The sequence below is a fragment of the Prunus avium genome, chromosome 2, assembly GCF_965620075.1.
Source record: "Prunus avium chromosome 2, drPruAviu1.hap1.1, whole genome shotgun sequence".
Taxonomy (NCBI): Eukaryota; Viridiplantae; Streptophyta; class Magnoliopsida; order Rosales; family Rosaceae; genus Prunus; species Prunus avium.
In genome coordinates, this window is record NC_142285.1 from 41,753,910 (window position 1) to 41,771,287 (window position 17,378).

General features: G+C 38.8%; 4 protein-coding genes across 7 annotated transcripts; 3 read left to right on the forward strand and 1 right to left on the reverse strand.

Annotated features, from left to right (window-relative positions):
* Positions 1–763: 763 nt before the first annotated feature.
* On the reverse strand, positions 764–1,303 carry LOC110764739 (uncharacterized). The gene has a single exon (XM_021967758.2). The coding sequence runs from the start codon at positions 1,185–1,187 to the stop codon at positions 1,017–1,019; it is 171 nt and encodes a 56-aa protein (XP_021823450.1). The 5' UTR covers positions 1,188–1,303; the 3' UTR covers positions 764–1,016.
* A 1,125-nt stretch (positions 1,304–2,428) lies between these two features.
* RIN3 (RPM1 interacting protein 3) lies at positions 2,429–7,484 on the forward strand. Of its 4 annotated transcripts, none has more exons than XM_021967724.2 (13): positions 2,429–2,587; positions 3,076–3,485; positions 3,958–4,035; positions 4,233–4,319; positions 4,421–4,542; positions 4,622–4,718; positions 4,833–4,938; positions 5,130–5,299; positions 5,400–5,537; positions 5,614–5,681; positions 5,783–6,013; positions 6,542–6,923; positions 7,082–7,484. In XM_021967724.2, the coding sequence occupies exons 2-13, from the start codon at positions 3,246–3,248 to the stop codon at positions 7,136–7,138; spliced, it is 1,776 nt and encodes a 591-aa protein (XP_021823416.1). In that variant the 5' UTR covers positions 2,429–2,587; positions 3,076–3,245; the 3' UTR covers positions 7,139–7,484. The 4 variants fall into 4 exon arrangements, with proteins under 4 accessions (XP_021823416.1, XP_021823417.1, XP_021823418.1 ...); XM_021967725.2 differs by having other exon boundaries at positions 7,091–7,484; XM_021967726.2 differs by having other exon boundaries at positions 5,130–5,287.
* Positions 7,485–9,495: 2,011 nt separating this feature from the next.
* LOC110764693 (uncharacterized) lies at positions 9,496–11,355 on the forward strand. Its single transcript, XM_088249704.1, has 4 exons — positions 9,496–9,762; positions 9,887–10,052; positions 10,493–10,584; positions 10,999–11,355. Exons 1-4 carry the CDS (start codon positions 9,649–9,651, stop codon positions 11,146–11,148), a joined length of 522 nt encoding a protein of 173 aa, XP_088105830.1. The 5' UTR covers positions 9,496–9,648; the 3' UTR covers positions 11,149–11,355.
* A 2,026-nt stretch (positions 11,356–13,381) lies between these two features.
* On the forward strand, positions 13,382–16,045 carry BAG7 (BCL-2-associated athanogene 7). The gene is made up of 3 exons (XM_021967709.2): positions 13,382–14,411; positions 14,645–14,935; positions 15,602–16,045. The coding sequence occupies exons 1-3, from the start codon at positions 13,734–13,736 to the stop codon at positions 15,830–15,832; spliced, it is 1,200 nt and encodes a 399-aa protein (XP_021823401.1). The 5' UTR covers positions 13,382–13,733; the 3' UTR covers positions 15,833–16,045.
* Positions 16,046–17,378: the final 1,333 nt, after the last annotated feature.

Consider the following 17,378-nt stretch of genomic DNA (forward strand, 5'->3'; position numbering starts at 1 on the left):
TCCAAGTTGAGCAAACCACCACTGCCAAGCAGACCTTCCTGACAGTAGTAGCCAGCTTCTTGCCCTCAACTGTGTCAATCCACACATTGTGCCCACTCTACCGAAAGTTCTCCAACCCTCATACCCAAGGCTGATAGTCCCACTCTGCGCGTATTGATACTCTGTTTGGCCTCTTTGCCAATGGCCTTCCATATTTCTATCCAAACTTTTGGACCTTGGACTCCTTAGCCTGCTTTGCAGGAATATTTCCCCCTTTAAAAGTCCCAAATTCAGGGACCTATCTAATCGTCTCTACGCAAAATCTATCTACATTTCTTAGAGGGCTTGAGGTTTTCATGCATAATATCTAATATCATTCATTAATACTACATGTGTAATACATACACATATGTCTCTAAACCATTACCCACTAAAATAAGCTGCTAAAAGGGCTGAACTCTAACAGCTGACTACTTTCACTATGTGAACCTGCACACTCTCACTTGACACTCAAGAATAAGTGTGTAAAATCAAGCAAAACTTTGATTCTCTACTGAAAAATCATCACGATCCATAAGGCATCTTTGCTCAACAGCTGATTACTTTCACTATGTGAAAGTGCACACTCTCACTTGACACTCGAGAATAAGTGTGTACAATCAAGCAAAACTTTGATTCTCCACTAAAAGCATCATGATCCAGAAGGCATCTTTGCTCAACAGCTACTATTGACTCAAACGCTTCATATGTAGCTATGTTTACACAAATGCAGACACAGCAGCAATAAATTGTACAAAGTACAGAACTCCTTCACAACTTTTCAATAACAATGAAAAAGAATATACATTTTTCATTTGAAGATTAAAATTGAAGTTTGAAAGAAACAAGTTCATTACAAATAATCTATAACACTTTCTTCAGTAAATTTTTCTTCATGGGGTACCGATCCCAGAAAAGCAAGAACAAATATTAAAAAAAAGGAATTTCCCAAAACGATAACCTGGGTTCGAAACGGCGTCGCAGAACAACCAATGATCCTATTCGTCGTCTCGCTTCTTGGGCTTGCGGTACTTCTCCTCGTATTGCTTGGCAATGAAGACGGCAGTATCGGCGAGCTTCCTAATGTTAGGAACGGCGTAGTTTTGGGCGATGTAGACCCCTGCAACCGTGCCCATTATGAAGGAGAAGCTGCTCTTAATTATCCCCATCTCAATCTCCACAACAAAATCCCCTGCGATTTCTAGGGTTTTGGATTTGAATACGCGGGTTTTTATGGGGAAGAATTGGGCTCTCAAATTCTGGAATTCTCTGTTTTCGCCTTTTTTTTAATAGTTATACTTGTGCCCAGTCATCCATGTACAACTGTCAAATGCGCCAATTTTTCCAATTATTTTTTTCAGTTATTATCCGGGCTAGTTGTAAACCCAAGCACGACATGAACCAAAAAATCTTTGTTTCTTTACAAAGAATAAACTTTGATTAAACAAATATATTTTCACAACGAGGTATACACTCAACAATCTCACTATAACAAATATTATTAGTTATTATCGTAAATATATTTTTTTTGGTAAATTCCACAATGTCCCAACACTCGAATGGTGGGATTAATCCTGCTCAGAGTTCGAGTTGCCCCTAGTCACAAAGTGCTTCCAACGGGTTTCGAATCCTTGCCATTGAGGCATTAGGTAGCTCGCCAATTGGAGGTGGCAGTTTGCCAACTGCACCATGCCTTGTGGTTTATTATCATAAATATTTTGATTTAAAAAAATTTATTACATAATATACAAAATTCACCTTATAACTTAATATAATGTATTGGAATTCGAATTTGAGACTTTTTTCAATATTTGAAAGAAAAACTACTAGACCACACGTAAGTTTAGTATAATTGAAAATCCTATATCCTTATATGATTGAATCCATCAACCTTATTTAATTAATTATCGCGACTAAATTGACCTCCACAATAGAAAGTATTATTGAATTAGGCAGTTCTAATAAGACCCATTTTTCATAAATGCGTAGTAGGATCTAATCATGCTTTGTGGGTTCAAAGTTCAAACCTATGTAAGAAGAAAAATCACTAAATTGAGATTGAATTGAAACAATTCAATCAATGACCTCCATCTTCAACCTTTTTTTTGTGTGTAAACTTTAATTTTAAAACATAAAAGATCCATGAAAAAATATGGAGGAAAATCTTTTCGGTTCTAGGTGTAGTAATTAGCAACACTTTCTCTTCTTGGGAGAAGACTTAATTTTCTAATACAAAAATGTAATAATATTCAGCAAAACGTTCTTTTATTTTATTTCCTCCCAATAAAAAGTTAAAAAAACGAATAAAAAACCCAAAAACAAGCGTTGCCTGTCAGGGAAGGTGCCTCTCGCTTTTGCTTTCCACTTCGCGCAAAAATTGACCCAGCATATTATCAACTGTCTCTTCAACAGTCAAAATATAAAAACCGAAAATTAAAAATTAAAGAAAATAAAATCTCTCTCTCTCTGTCTCTCTCTTTTCTGCGAAAAAAATCTCGACGCGGGTGAAAATTGCAGAAAACCCCAACCGACGCTAGCAGAGCGTCAGCGTCGTCTCAGCTCAAATCAGGTCCGTGATTCGCTCGATCTTTGCTTATTTCTCGTTTAATTAATACCAAACGCGGAAGATTCATGCTTGATTTCGCCTAATCATCTTTGATTTTAAAGTTTTTGCGCATGTTTTCATGACTTCGAATTATAGGGCTTCGCAATCTTATGTTTTGGCAGTTTATAATAGCAATTAGAAGAAAATATTGATCCTCTGATTGAGTTTACATTTTTTTAGGTATGTATGCAACTCGTTCGTTTAGGGGACTTCCATTTCGTCACATTTTGTTGCCGATTCTGGTTTCGATTTCGACGAATTTAATTAATTAATTATTTTTTGAAAGTGTTATTAATTTTCTAGTTTTTAAAAGCAAATTTTTTGTTTAATTAAAATCTCATAGTTACACATTTTTTAGCATCCTAACAGCACGTCCTAGTTATTATTGTGGTCTCAATGTTATTTATTGTTCATTCAAGAAAATGAACATTATTGTAGCTTTTGCTCGGCAGGTTACCTGGTAAGCTTGGAATTTACCATGGTATGTTGACGTTAACGCTTGGTGGTGTGTGAAGCTAACTCAATGGCAAGCTATGGTCAAACTCAGCAAGGGATCATGCTGATTCGGTGGTGATGAAAATTTTGGAGTTGGTTATTAGTAAAGAGGTTGAATTTGTCACACATGGGTTTGCGGTATATAGCCATCTCTGCAGTATGTACGGCGATAAGCTTTGCGGGTCTCCAATTGTGGACAGAAACTTCTTTAGTTAAACTAAAATCAGATGGACTAATTGGAGATAATTTGATTCCTGCGGCCAATTTTGGACATGTAGTTGATCTGCTTTTGGGTTCTTACGCCACTGTTGGACTGCTGGCAAATTTTGTACTCAATGCATTTGTTTTACTCGTTCTATTTCTCAAGGTGATTTTCTACCTCGTTTTGAAACTTCTGTTGTTACACAATTGTTAGTTTGATGGATGCATGAACTGAGGTGAATACTTAACTAGGGAATGAGCATTGAATATTTTGTGCAGTGGGTCTATTAGTTTATTGGTCCTAGTGCAAAGCTCTTTGTATGTGAGGTATTGCTGTTGGTACAAGTTCTAGTGATTGCCCATGTTATTGTATTTACTTTCTTTTCTTGTGTTACTTTGATGAAGGTAATGATAAGAAACAAGTTTTCTACATGGTGTCTTCTAGAGGTGGTCAGTTTGATTTAAGACACCAGATGCAATTAGGGTTGAAATGCAATATCCATGGTTACTATTCAAACAAGCAAAAAGAATGTTGGAGCTACTAAACTACTCCATTGCCTCTGTTTGCCTCGGATGAAATTGAAATTTATATCCGCAAGGTTGGTTGGCTTATTCTGATGTTTGTTTCTGATTTGCAGACTATATTCTTTGTGGAGTTGTATCCTTCTGAAACTCGCAAATTGGTCGAACGCCTTATCAATTATGTTATTTACAAGGTAAGTGCTTTAACTTGTGGTCAGTTACTTATAAATGGGAGAAGGAAACATGATTCCTTCTTATGAGGAGAGAATCAATGTTTCAACTTGATAAATTTTCAGTTTTAATTGTTTTATAATAATGTTCAATAACTCCTCCTTTATCCAATATGTATTGTTCAATAATATCTTTATGCACATCAATAAATATCAAACAGGGCACGTTTCTACCACTGGTTATTCCTCCTACGATATATCATGCAGGCCTGTGGTCGGTCTGGTTGATTGTTCTTTGTTCTCTAAAGGTATATGACATGATTCTTATGAAGAACATGGTGTTTATGGATTCAGTATATAACTCCACAACTTACTTCTAACCTATCTTTTGCATGTTGTACTTGTACAGATGTTTCAAGCTTTGGCTAGAGATCGACTTGAACGATTGAATGCATCTCCTTCTGCCACACCATTGTCATATTTTCGTGTGTATTCAGTGTTATTGTTGGTTCTCACTGTTGATGTTTTCTGGTATTGTTTTACCCCCTTTGTTGTTGCATAAGTCCGTATTACTTAGAATGCCTCATATTATCTTGTTCGGTGCTTGCAGGATAAGGCTGTGTGTGGTGATATATAAAACTCTGGGTTTATCCATGTTTCTCTTGTTATTATTTGAGCCTTTCAGTATTGCATTTGAAACACTGCAGGTAATGTCATGGCAACTTTGTTGATGAATAGATTTTATAACTTCATCATGCTTTCTATGAAATTTTAGAACTCTAGTTGAGAGGGTTGGTTGACTTATCACAATGTTTTTGTAGGCTATTTTGGTGCATGGATTTCAGTTACTTGATATATGGATCCATCATTCAGCATGGAACAGTGAAAATTGCGAGAGGTCCAAATTATTTGATACATCAGCTGCCGGTAGTTCTCCAAATTTACATTTCTTTTCTCACATTGCAAGTGGGATTTTTGGGTGTTCTTATGTTATATAGTACAGTGTTCTCTCCCCTCCTATTAATGGGGTAAAGGATTACTTGACCTGTAGGATGTAAATCGGGGTTACATGTGTTTAATAAAATAGTCACTGTTTTCATGTCGCTGTCTGAATGCAGGTTTATTGTTGGAATGGAAAGGCAGTCTTACTCGGAATTTGGGCTTTGTCCTAGACATGGCAACATTGTTAATGGCACTTGGTCACTATGTGCATATTTGGTGGCTTCATGGCATGGCATTCCATCTAGTGGATGCAATCCTTTTTCTAAACATACGTGTAAATATTTGTGTAAATATTTCATTCTACTTTCTATTTGAACATTTATTTTCTTTTGTACTTGATGCCCCAATATCATCTTCTTCCTAATTATGTATTCATTATTGGGCAGGCCTTGCTAAGTGCAATTATAAAACGTATAAAAGGGTTCGTCAAACTAAGAAAAGCCTTGGGCGCTCTTCATGCAGCACTTCCAGATGCAACATCTGAAGAACTACGAACATATGATGATGAATGTGCAATTTGTAGGGTATGCTTGGTTTTCTCCCCTAATTGTTTACCATTCAGTTTTCTCTTGGTTCCCTAACTTACTTGGAAAATATCAGGAACCTATGGCTAAGGCTAAAAAACTACACTGTAGTCACCTTTTTCATCTTGCGTGCTTGAGATCTTGGTATGGTTCATGTTATTTATTAAACCCTGGCTTTTCCTTTATTTTTATTTTAGAGCATGTGATGCCTTATAGAAAATAATGAAAATTATTAATAATTGCAGGTTGGACCAAGGTTTGAATGAGATATATTCATGTCCAACTTGTCGCAAGCCACTTTTTGTAGGCAGAACTGAAAATGAAGTAAATCCCCGCAATGAAGAAACTTCGAATGATGAGCAGCTTGCGCGTCAAATAAGTTCAGGACTTGATCGACAAAATAGTTCTGGACATACAATTCCTACTGGTGCGTTCCCCAATCAGGCTCAGAATCTTACAGAAGGTGGTCCATGGAGGTATGCTTCCTTACCTAGGATTACTGTAGTTTATGCAAAGAATACTTCTGTTAACTTGTTACTGAGGCTAGAGATGGTGCTATAAATTATAATTTGTTGAAAGACTAAAACCCCGATTTGGGGTCCAACAGCCACCAACTGTACAATCAGACCAGCTATCATCTACATATTCAAGTTAGATTGGAAAAAATTTATTCCGGTTTGCATGCTGTTCAAAATTTCATTCGGTGGCTAGATTCCAGCACATACAGAAAAAGGTACAATACTCTGGTTGGTTGCAGAATCCTTGAAAGTTTATGTATAACCAGACCACCACTCCTAGCTTCTCCCTTAAACTATTTGATTGGGACTGATAGAAAGCAACCAATTTCTTCTGTTGCTGTTGTTCTTGAATCTGCTAGGTGCTGTACAAGAAAAGAAATATATGAGAGAATAAATACAACATGTAAATTGGTTGTCATTTTCAGAAAGAAAAAAAGTTCAAATATTATACACAAAACATATCATGCTTTTCTTTATGCCGCATAGGGGTGCAGGACTGGATTCAAATTGGTTGCATAATTGGCCAAGTGAGGGAGTTGATGGGGCAGGTCCTTCTACTGCTATCGGATCTGTTGGACTGGGGAGAGTTCAGATGATGATGAGGCATCTTGCATCTGTCGGAGAAACTTATGCCCAGACGGCCCTTGAAGATGGTACTTGGAGCCTATGGCCTATGAGTCCCTCTCAGGTTGCTGCAACTGGTCCATCTAATCCTCCTGCTGATGATGGAAGATACCATGGAGGAGCACGGAGCTTGCATATGAGAACTCCCTCACGTACTGTGAATGACAACCTAGCAAACATACTTGCTATGGCTGAGACAGTGAGGGAAGTTCTGCCTCATATGCCGGATGACCTAATTTTCCAGGTGCAGTTTTTTTTTAACGACACAATTGTGCCTTTTTATTATTTTAATAAGAGTATATTGCCAAATGTCAGTCTTATAAACATTGCATTTGAAGCCTTGTTCTTCACCTTTGGGTTTCTACTTTCATTTTATATTCTTTAACGTATTGAATTTTGTAGGATTTGCAGCGAACAAATTCTGTTACGGTTACTGTGAATAATCTTCTCCAAATGTGACAAGGCGTTATATCTTCTTTTGTTGTAATGTGTTGAAAACTACTCGAGAAGTAGTTGAGGTTGTCTAAATACCCACAGATCTTTCTCTGTATCCCCCAGTGTACATAAAGGCAGCTCACCGAATCACTTTTACTAAGAGGAAGAAGGAAAGAGGCACAAGTATAGTTACTTTTTTTGTAATTCCCTGTGAAAAATAAATTTTCAATGTTGATGTATGGTTACAGATGGATAGGTTGTTATTTCCCTATGTGGTTCTGAATTTGCCATTCAGTTGGCGGCCACACAAGTTAGACAAAATCTCCTTTGTGCTCTCTTTCGTTAATCAATTGTGTATTTGTTTTCTTCATCAACTAGTGCGGTTGTGTTTTACAGTGTTAGTAGTATAAAGTTGCTCTGTTGTGTAAAGATTATGAAGTAGAACGACAGGAGGTAAAAGTAGTCAAACGGCAAAACGCCGGCTAAACGACATCAGCGCTGAGGCGACCAAGAATGTTGGGTTTGTAGAGGACAGGAGGTGGGTTGTTTCGTCAAAGCACAAACGCCGAGGGTTGGTTTGTCTAAGCCGTAAACAAAACAACAAAAGGAGTAGTCCTTCATAAAGTCAACGTCAATAAGCCCTGGTCTGCGCGTGTCGAACCAACCCAATATTTGATTTTCTTCTGATTTGACTTTTCTGTCTGTTAATATTGTCGAGAAACCAATACATCCTCGAAGTGGCAATTTGGAATCACGTACAGAAGTCGGTGATGGCTTGATGTGCAATCGACTTTGGCTAACACCATATTAGTTTTGGTTAAAATCTATTAATTAAGAAAGAAAAACGTATCTACCCAAAGCAATTCGTCTTGGTAGTTAAATGTTCTCAAACCCTTGAATATCCAATGCAATGACATTTCATCAATATATCACTCTCACTCATCTTGATTAGGGTGGGCACAGTCCAGTTCGATTTTGAAACTCTTTGACGTTTTTCTTAGTCAAAATCAAATTGAATTAGTCATTACAGTTTTGAATCGACCTGTTTAGTTGGTTCGGTCGGATTAATACACACCCTAATCTTGATTTCCAACTAATTAATCTATATTCTAACTTTGTCCTTTTGTGGTCTCCCTCTCACCTGAATCATTGTCAATGGGGTTGTTAATGCGGTCTGTGTTGTTATTGACAATTGCAGCCATTTTTAGTGTGGGGAGGGGCTCCCATTCTATTTGGGGAATCTACGTGGTTCTTCCCAACTTTACCATAACTTTTTTAAAAATGTCCCTATGCCCCTGTTTTTCTACTCAAAACAGTGTCTTCTGTCTGTTACCAGCTCTTGTCCTTTGGCAATTAAATAACACATTTAATTTCCATGAAGTTACTGTTTTGATGATTTAAACTTAACTAACCCTTTGTTTTTGTGCAGAGTAAGGTGGGCAAGAGAAGAGCAAATGCATGCAAGTTGCAACAGACACGGAGCGACAAGCATGAGAAATCTGACGGAAAGAATTGAGGAGGTTTTCGATACAAACAAATCAACAGCTTCTCTCTCTAACTTCGTCATTCTACTTCCTATCCTCCATCTCCTCCATGTGTATTTTCTTTTGTGCCTTTTGGTCTTTTCTATATTATAAACCCTACCGACAATGATGCTTCGAATTTCGAATTTACAACGACATAACTCCAAAACTTGTGTTATATATTTTACTGATCACATACTTTTACTCTGAGATTTTGAGATTGTTCATTTCAGATCAGAGCACATTACTGTCTAAAAGATTGTGCTGATTAGTTGGGACCATAAAAACTTTTCATTGACGGGAAAGCAACGTCTTAATTCGATGCTAATTGGGGTGAAGCATGAAGAGCAAAAGATAGATATGCGGATAAATCATATAAAAATGCAAAAAATTACTACATTTATTTAATTAATGATATGGTCACAGTTCAAATTTTAAGTGCAGAACATAGGAATTGACTAATAGTAAAATCCCAGCTGCAACAAACCTACTTTTCTCTGTTGGACACGAAGTACTATGTCGTACTGTTGATTGATTCATGAGAAGTTGGAAATCATGTTCCGCAACTGAAGGAAGCATGCATGCTTCCTGTTTGATTATTTGTTTTATATCTGTGTAAGATCATAATCCTGATTAAATTAATTCACTTTTGCAACCGATTAATAAGTTGAGGCTTAATTTTCTCATATATGTCCGGCCCCTACAAACATATATATGTTTCTCTCTCAAAGCTTTTAAGTATCTAGCTACTCTGTGTGTGGTCTCTGTTTTGGTGGTCCCTGATTTAATTTCTTGTAGTGGACAAGCTAAGTGATGCAAGCCGCTAAGACCTTCGTTTTTCTTTCTGCATAAGTCTCTTCACTCACTATCAGCAACATCTTCTCTTGGCAACCCTTGCTTGCTAGCTCCATATATTTTTTTTAAATCAAAGCTTGAAATAGACTAGTTTCTTTCTAGCTGCTCCTTCTCAATCTTGAAATTTAGAGTAATTTCAATCTCATAATCATCATCATGTCTTCTCTTTTCTTGATCTTTCTTCTGTGTCTGTCCATGCATGCATGTGAGGCTCGCTATATTGGGCTTGGCCATGAGGGTTTTGGTGCGTCACTCCAGCAGTCTGGCAAGGTTTGTTATTTTATGTTTCAGGGTTTTCAAATTCACAACTTTCCTCTAGTTTCATCTGACTATTAGTTTCATGTATAAAATTAGTTCAAAAACTTATGCATAATTTTTCAATTTTAAACTTCAGGGTGTGTTGCTGGTTGTGGAGAAGTTCAGGCTTGGAATGGATTCAACTGGAGGCTCAGTTAAGAAGGAAGATGGTGCAGCTGAAAAGGGTCATGGTGCAATCATTCAAGACTCAATCACTAGAGCTACAAAGGGACTGAAGTTCACAAGCAGAGCACAAAAATCAGGTGTTCCTCCAGTTAATAAGCCTCTTGTTTCAGTTTCTTGGCCTGTGCCGGGCAAGATTAATCGTGACAAGAACCACGGTGACAAAACTACTAGTCCTGGGATTTACTCAGATTATTCAAGACCAAGAACACGTCCTCCATCCCATAACTGAACTTGATTCATTATTTTTCTGGTCTCTCTTTTTTCCTTCTCTTTCAAAATATGGGCCAGAGTTATGTCTCACGGCTTTTGTGAGTATATGCAGAAACTAAGAGCATAAAATAGGCTTGGAATCTGATGTATCTCCCAGGACTCTCTGTGTATCTAAAAGTGCTACAACTTAACATATACTTGTTTGTTCCATGCTGATATCTCCAGTTTTGTACACCTAGATGTTAATTTATCAACGTATTTATTTAAGATCGAAAGATCTTCTTATGGTTGTGATTTGATTGAATAGGGATGGAAAAGGCCGGAGGTGATCAGATTGTAGAGTCTTCTGGTCATCACATGGGTTTGCTTAAAGCAACAAGGACTACTACCACTAACAAGGTAAATCATTATGCAAGGCTTTTTGGAGTGATGTTGTTACTTGAATTGGTTTGGACTAGCTTAGCTAGATGTGGTAGCAAGCACAGAGATTATGGGACCTCCTCATCAGGAACTCTCTCTTTCATTATGTCTCTGGAGAGCGACAGTAGGGTAATTTGTCTTTGTGCACTTGCCTGCCAGGGACTGGTCATATCACACGCACACACACATATATAAGTATATATATATATGCATGAAATCCATGAGGGGAATCTGGCTGGATTTGGATGCCTGATGAGATCATATACCTCAAAAGCACAGATCTTATCAGGCATCATAGAAGTTAGCCATGAACACTTAAAATTAGAAAGAAAGAGAAGAGAAAAAAAGGACATGTTAACATGTTTGGTATGCATATGTTTATGTTGTATGTAGGAAGAAGCAAGGAGGAGGAGATCGGTGCTGCTATCTGTTAATAAAGAAGCCGTAGATTCCAAGAGTAATGACAAAGTACAAAACAATGTGGTGTTTACAGATTATAACCCACCACATCAGACACCGCCCATTCACAACAAAAGAACTTAAAATTACATCTTCAGATCACATCATCATTTGGTCTTCAATTAGTTTGCTTCTCTTACTAAACTAGAAAGAAACATATATTATATATAAAGATTTGAAAAATATATACAGTACTAGCTAGTAGCTTAGTACTGTTGTTGTTGTTGTGGAACTCAGCGTCCTATATTGATCGATCTAAGGCGCTTTCTGTTCTTAAGCGGTTCAATACAATCCCCAAAATTCCCACAAGGCGTATGAGAGTCGAGGCAAATTGATCCCCTACAAAATCACATGCATTTTGCCACAATCTTCTCCACACATTCCATGATATGACTAACCCCCCATGAAAATCTGCATATACTTATTCTAATGACACCTTAATTAGCATACGACAACTCGAAAAACAAGTGTGTTAGCAAGCCTCTAACTATCTTACTTGTTAAATAATCCTAATCTATTTGAATAATCCATTAAAAAAAACACTTATCAAAGTAACCTTGCATTGCAAGCACAACAAAAGAACCCCAAAACGTTATCGTTTTAAGTAATATCCGGGAGTACATGTACATATTGCATGTACTATTCAATAAACAGAAAGAAAAAGAAAAAGGAAAGTTAAGTGGGAGTAAGAAAATTTCCATATTGGTGATCTCCTCCTCCACATGGAAAGAGGAAACCTGAAGAAGACAACATCACCAGTCCCATGGAAACCATCCCCAGCATCCACCCAGTCACCATTGCCCCGCACGTCATCCCAACCCCACTACTCCCTCTCTTCCTCTCTACTTCTTCTTCTGATATTCTATTTGATGATGATCTCTTCATCAGCTCTACCACATCATCTCTCTCCTCATCTTCAGTCACCTTCTCCTTCATCTCCTCCTCACCTTCATCATGTTCAAAAACAGAATTATTAAACACCACCATCGGCATTTCCTTGTTATTTTCTTCAACTTCAGAGCCTCCTTCTGCCGCCTCTTCGTTACGCTCCGACGGAGAGCCAATCACGCTATCATCAGCCGATGTCTTGCAGTCGTCGTCGTCGAGGCAGGACTCGGTGCAAGAACATGTCGAACGGCCGTCACCACCATCACCATTACCATTATGATCCACATGATACTGATCAAGTTCCGCGGAGGTCAACGTGAAAGTGTTCCAGTCATGGAAGATTTTCTCGAGTTCCCCGAGTCTCCAAGCCATGTGCTTCAAGTGGTGGGGCTTCGATGGATGGGACGCCATCTCAGCGCACAGCAGAGTCTTCAAGAAGGCGAGCCTCTGCTCCATGTCATAACACTGAAGTTGGTGGCGGCATGGGGTCGTCGAAGGATCTTCTGGCGGAAGAGAGAGGACATGGTTGAGTTGGGCTTCCAGTTCGTTCAGTTTCTTCTGCAAAATTAAGGATCTCTTCGCCATCGTTCGTGTGTCTGACTGAGTGAGAAAGATTATGGGAAGAGGGTATCGGTTACTTTGAAGCGTTTTGATAGGCCTCTACATTTATATTAGTGGGAAGTGGCGGTTGATGATTGGGTAGTGGGCCTATTATTCCTATTCCCACCAAGGACACGTCGGTGTTTTTTATTTATTAAAATGACAATTACACCCTTTCCTAATTTTATCAGAAAAGGGCTTATGCATGCATGCTTACTTACCTGGAATTATTACTTGATCTCGTACCCTTTCCTTTCCTCCCATGCTGCTGACTTACTCGATTAGTCGATTCTTCGATTCGTTGCTTCTCCCGTTCTAAGTAAATAAACATGTCATTAATACTTTCCAATTTCTTTGAAATTGTTATGCATAATTCAAACACGAGGTAGCACACTATTACTAGGTAACAACCACACAAATTTCAATAATTATACAACTAGATGAAATTGCACCATTGTTACAATTGTTGGGTGTGTTTCAAACACAGACCACTCGGAATGTTACTCTTAACCGCTTGAGCTATACTCTTCTACGCATCATTGGGTTTGAAACAACGGTGAATTTCGGCCTACTTCTAATTTAATTTGTGCTGGGTGTGGGTGTCTAAATAAACTCTAAATTTAAAATGAGAGCCCACAGAAATCGGGTGTCCACAGTACTAGTAGATAAGGCCCAGCCAGCCCAGAGTTAGACCGAGTCCAGTGGACTACGACTAACATAACGTAACATGTTCGGCGCCGAAAGCCTCACGTGGGGTCAGAAAAATCACAGGCTCACATGCCCACCACCATTATTCGCACAATATTGCGATTGCCCAGTCAGAGATTCTCATGTCGCTGTAAATTCGACATCCCCTTGGGGCCATTTCCGTCCATGCACCCACCTTAATTACGCGGCGAATCTCATCTTCGACGCCGATCCGAGTCATCAACCTACTACACCAGCTTCTTTCCAGGTCTAATTTCCAATTCTACCCTTGACAGTATCCTTATCCTTTTCCTCGTACCTTTCACAAATTTGTCGCCTTTCTATTTCGTAACTCGTTTTAACCTCAGCTTTCACCATCTTCAATTCTCCCATCGAAATCACATCACAGAAAAGAAGGCCTACCCGCGTAACCAATCATTTTAACTCGTTCAGTTTGACTCACTGAGTTATCACCGTGTTCGCTCAGCTCCGCCATGAGCTGGCTCAGGAGGATCGAGCTCGTCGAGCCCTACTACAGCCCTCCCCTTCTTCTCCGAGAAACAACCTCCATTTTCGCTCCTAAAGCTCTACCTTTCCCGTCATTTTTCGAAGATGTTGAGGAGGATTACGAGCTCGGCTACGCTCTGGACTTCTTCAGTCCTCCCAGCCCCATCAAAACGCCGTCGCTTCTGTCGTACAAGCTGATTCAGCGAGTTGAGAGGCTCGGAAGTGAGATCTTGTTGCAGAGCCTGAGCGACCGAGTCAGTGAGCTGGAGTCGCGGTTTGATCGGCTGGCCAAGGTCAAATCGGGTGGGGATCGGAAATACACGTGGACGGCGGAGATCAAGGGTCCCGAGAAGCACGGCCTTGAACGGAAGTACAAATGGACAACGGAGATCAAAGAGGGAAAGCATAAGAAAAAGGCGGAGAAGGAGGAGGCGACTGACAAGAAGTACAGATGGACGGCTGAGATTGAAGGGAAGGGAGAGATCTCGCGCAAGTACACGTTCACAGCATCGAATGGGGATGATGCAAGTGACAGCAGCGAAACGAAGGAGAAGGAGAAGAAAAAGAAGAAGGATAAGAAGGAAAAGAAGGAAGGGAGGGACACGCACACGCGTCTGGTGGAGATTGAAGAGCTTGTTGATCATGGGGCTGTCGTTCTAAGACAGGTAATATGAAGTTACATTTTAAGCCCTGCATTAGTGATTGAGCTGAATCTCGTATGACTTGAAATTGTTAGACTGTAGTGAGTTTAGCCAAAAAAGAATGTTGGTTTCATAGGATTTGATTCTTTCTTACTTATGTAAAGAAAAACAAAATGTAGTTATAAATTGGATTAGTTTATGTTGGGTCAGTGTGAACATTTCACTTTATTAATATAGATTTTTGATGATGGAGGTAGGCTTTTGCAAAGAGAGCTGGAGCTAGTGGAAAGGCTAAGGGTAAGAGGAAGGAGCTGTCTCCTCAAGATGCAGCAATGATGATACAGATGACTTTCAGAGCTTATCTGATCCGCAGATCGCAGGCTCTCCGGGCCCTTAGAGATCTGGCAGTTGCCAAGTCCAAGTTGAAGGAGATCAGAGCATTGTTCAATAACTTCTCCTACCGCCGCCGTGTAGCTCATGATGCAGCAGAGCGTCAGAGGTTCACTGAAAGAATCATTGTTCTGCTCCTCACTGTTGATGCCATTGAGGTAACTTGAGTGATATCTGTCATCATGGTTTTCACTAAATCCTAAAAACTTTAATTGGAAGACAATGTTGCTGTTTTAAACAATATATACATAACTTGAATGTGCAGTTGCTAGGCAATGTGGATGTGTGTTCTTCTCAGACAAAATTCTCATAATTTTACATCATAAGATTAATCTGATTCCTTATTGAAATTAATTAAAACGATATCATCTCTGGTTACGATACTTGTTTGATGATTATTAGTACCGCGTCTGTTAGAACCTTGTTGAATAATTGACGTCGTCTTTTTATGAATTTTTGTTTCTTCAGCATGTATTGAACTTTTATTTGGTCAAAAGATGTGTGAATTAGTGGTTGGTTCTTAGTACTAAACGCTACCCTGTGAGAATCAAGGAAGACATTACCTAACATAAAACTGAATTCCGCAATATGTTCTTGAAAATATGTCAACTGTTTACTCCAATATTAGATGATCAGAGTGTTATCAACCAACCCTTGATCTTTCTATTGTTGACAACAATGTCTCGTACAGATATGCACACTGCACACAGTTTGGTATTTCTAAATGTGCACACTTGTTAGGTTCCTTGTTTCACTCCATGTCAAAGCAATGATTAAGTTACTGAATGTAATGGGGTTTTGCCAATTTGCGTTGGATATATTAGGGCGCTGATGTAATGGTGCGAGCTGCGAAGAGGTCGATGGTGGATGAGCTGGAAGCAATGCTCGATGCGGTTGACCCCCAGCCTGCTGGAAAATCACTGTCCATGAGGAGGAGGACCTTTGATATGCCAGATGGGGTCATTCAGAGGGAAATTGCTGAAGGTGTGGCGCAGGTTGTCCAAATGCTGGAGCGTGAAGAGAACAGTTCTAATACCTTCGAGGCATGCTTGTAAGTGCAGGGGAATGTGACCAATCACCTCCATTCGGAGGAGGTGTCTCTTGTTGTAGCTGTTACTAGAGAGATGTAGCCTTAGCTGAGGAATTTTAAACTAGATTATGTTCTCCTACTAGCAAGATGTACCCTTGGTTTCCCTCGTTGTGCTTAAGACTTTTGTACGATCTTTGAAGTGCTGCGTTTATATATTTGGTTTTCTAAATCTAGCAAATCCTTTGTTGTGAACTACCTTGAATAACATGCGTGGCAGAGCTTTAGCATCTCAAGTCGTCCATTTGCTCCACTTGAATTTGAGCAGATGCAAGAAAGTTGTGTAAATCTGTGTTGGGCTTCTCTTAGAGGGAGGCCCATCCAAACTTGTTGCATTTTTTGCTTAATTTACTTGGCCCCTTAAGGGATGATCATAATAGCTGTTCAAGCCCAATAACATCCAAATACTTTTAATTTAGACCCTCTCTGGTCAACTAGTGAGCCAGGCTCTTAGTCTTAGTTGGGGGACCCCTCGCCCCGACCCGATTTTATTTGTCTTTTGTATTTATTATTTTCGGTATGGCATTAAATTGGGTTTGAATTCTGTAGTGAGAGAAACGCGCAGTCGACTGTTCTTGGTCCCGGTGCCTCGCCCAAGTTTGAGCCTCTAGCTTTGACCCAACTTTTTTCAGAGTTCAAAATGCCACCAAATCTCATCAACCAAAATAAATTACTTGCAAGTCAGTCAAAAAGCCCTTACTTGAATATTGTTTTCGAGTCAATTTTACACACACGCACACGCACACATCACTACGAAATGGAATATACATCAAAATTATGCATTCAGCCAATCAGGGGAAATGAACGTCGACAGATTATTTTTGTAAATAAATCTTTGTTTTTTATCACTTTATTTTTGTATATATATATTGTGCATTAAAAATAAAAGTAGTAGGTCACGAGTGGTGTCATGTAGAACACAAAAACAACTAGGCTTAGTCAACACAAAACGCTATTACTTGGGAATTAAGAAAACTTCGTGCCTTATAATTAATTATATTAGGTTAACCATTAAAAAACTATATACACGTACAGTTAAGATGGTAGTTGAGGATGCTACAACTTTTTCTAGAAACGGAACTTTTCATCAACCTTTCGTGTTATGCAATGTGCAATCGCACCGAACACTCTTAAGTCATTTAACAACACGACACCAGAGAAAAAGCCTGGAAGATTCTATAATTCAATTAGGTCACGCCATTATGTTATATATTTAATGTGACTTTTATTGAACTTTACGGCTTTTTATTATTATTTACTATTAGGGTTTCCATTTTGTCAAAGTCGATGAGCACACGTTTTCATTGTTTCAACCAATTTCCAGGAAAACTCAGAGTCTTTTAATCTATTATTCATTGGCATAGACTTGTGAAAACAGCAACACTCGGTTTGTACACACGTAGTAGGAAAGCAAAATGTAGCAATGAAAATTCTTCATCTTCTTATAATAATTTATTGGTTTTGTAGTACAACAAAAAGTCGCCAAGTCTATTAGAACTCGATTTGTTTGTTTA

Coding starts and splice junctions, on each gene's coding strand:
- BAG7 (XM_021967709.2), top strand. CDS start 13,734: ATGAGCTGGCTCAGGAGGATCGAGCTCGTCGAGCCCTACTACAGCCCT. Junction 14,412..14,644: donor GGGCTGTCGTTCTAAGACAG/GTAATATGAAGT, acceptor TGATGGAGGTAG/GCTTTTGCAAAGAGAGCTGG. Junction 14,936..15,601: donor TCACTGTTGATGCCATTGAG/GTAACTTGAGTG, acceptor TGGATATATTAG/GGCGCTGATGTAATGGTGCG.
- LOC110764693 (XM_088249704.1), top strand. CDS start 9,649: ATGTCTTCTCTTTTCTTGATCTTTCTTCTGTGTCTGTCCATGCATGCA. Junction 9,763..9,886: donor CACTCCAGCAGTCTGGCAAG/GTTTGTTATTTT, acceptor TTTAAACTTCAG/GGTGTGTTGCTGGTTGTGGA. Junction 10,585..10,998: donor GGACTACTACCACTAACAAG/GTAAATCATTAT, acceptor TGTTGTATGTAG/GAAGAAGCAAGGAGGAGGAG.
- RIN3 (XM_021967724.2), top strand. CDS start 3,246: ATGGGTTTGCGGTATATAGCCATCTCTGCAGTATGTACGGCGATAAGC. Junction 4,320..4,420: donor TTGTTCTTTGTTCTCTAAAG/GTATATGACATG, acceptor GTACTTGTACAG/ATGTTTCAAGCTTTGGCTAG. Junction 4,939..5,129: donor ATTTGATACATCAGCTGCCG/GTAGTTCTCCAA, acceptor GTCTGAATGCAG/GTTTATTGTTGGAATGGAAA.
- LOC110764739 (XM_021967758.2), bottom strand. CDS start 1,187: ATGGGGATAATTAAGAGCAGCTTCTCCTTCATAATGGGCACGGTTGCA.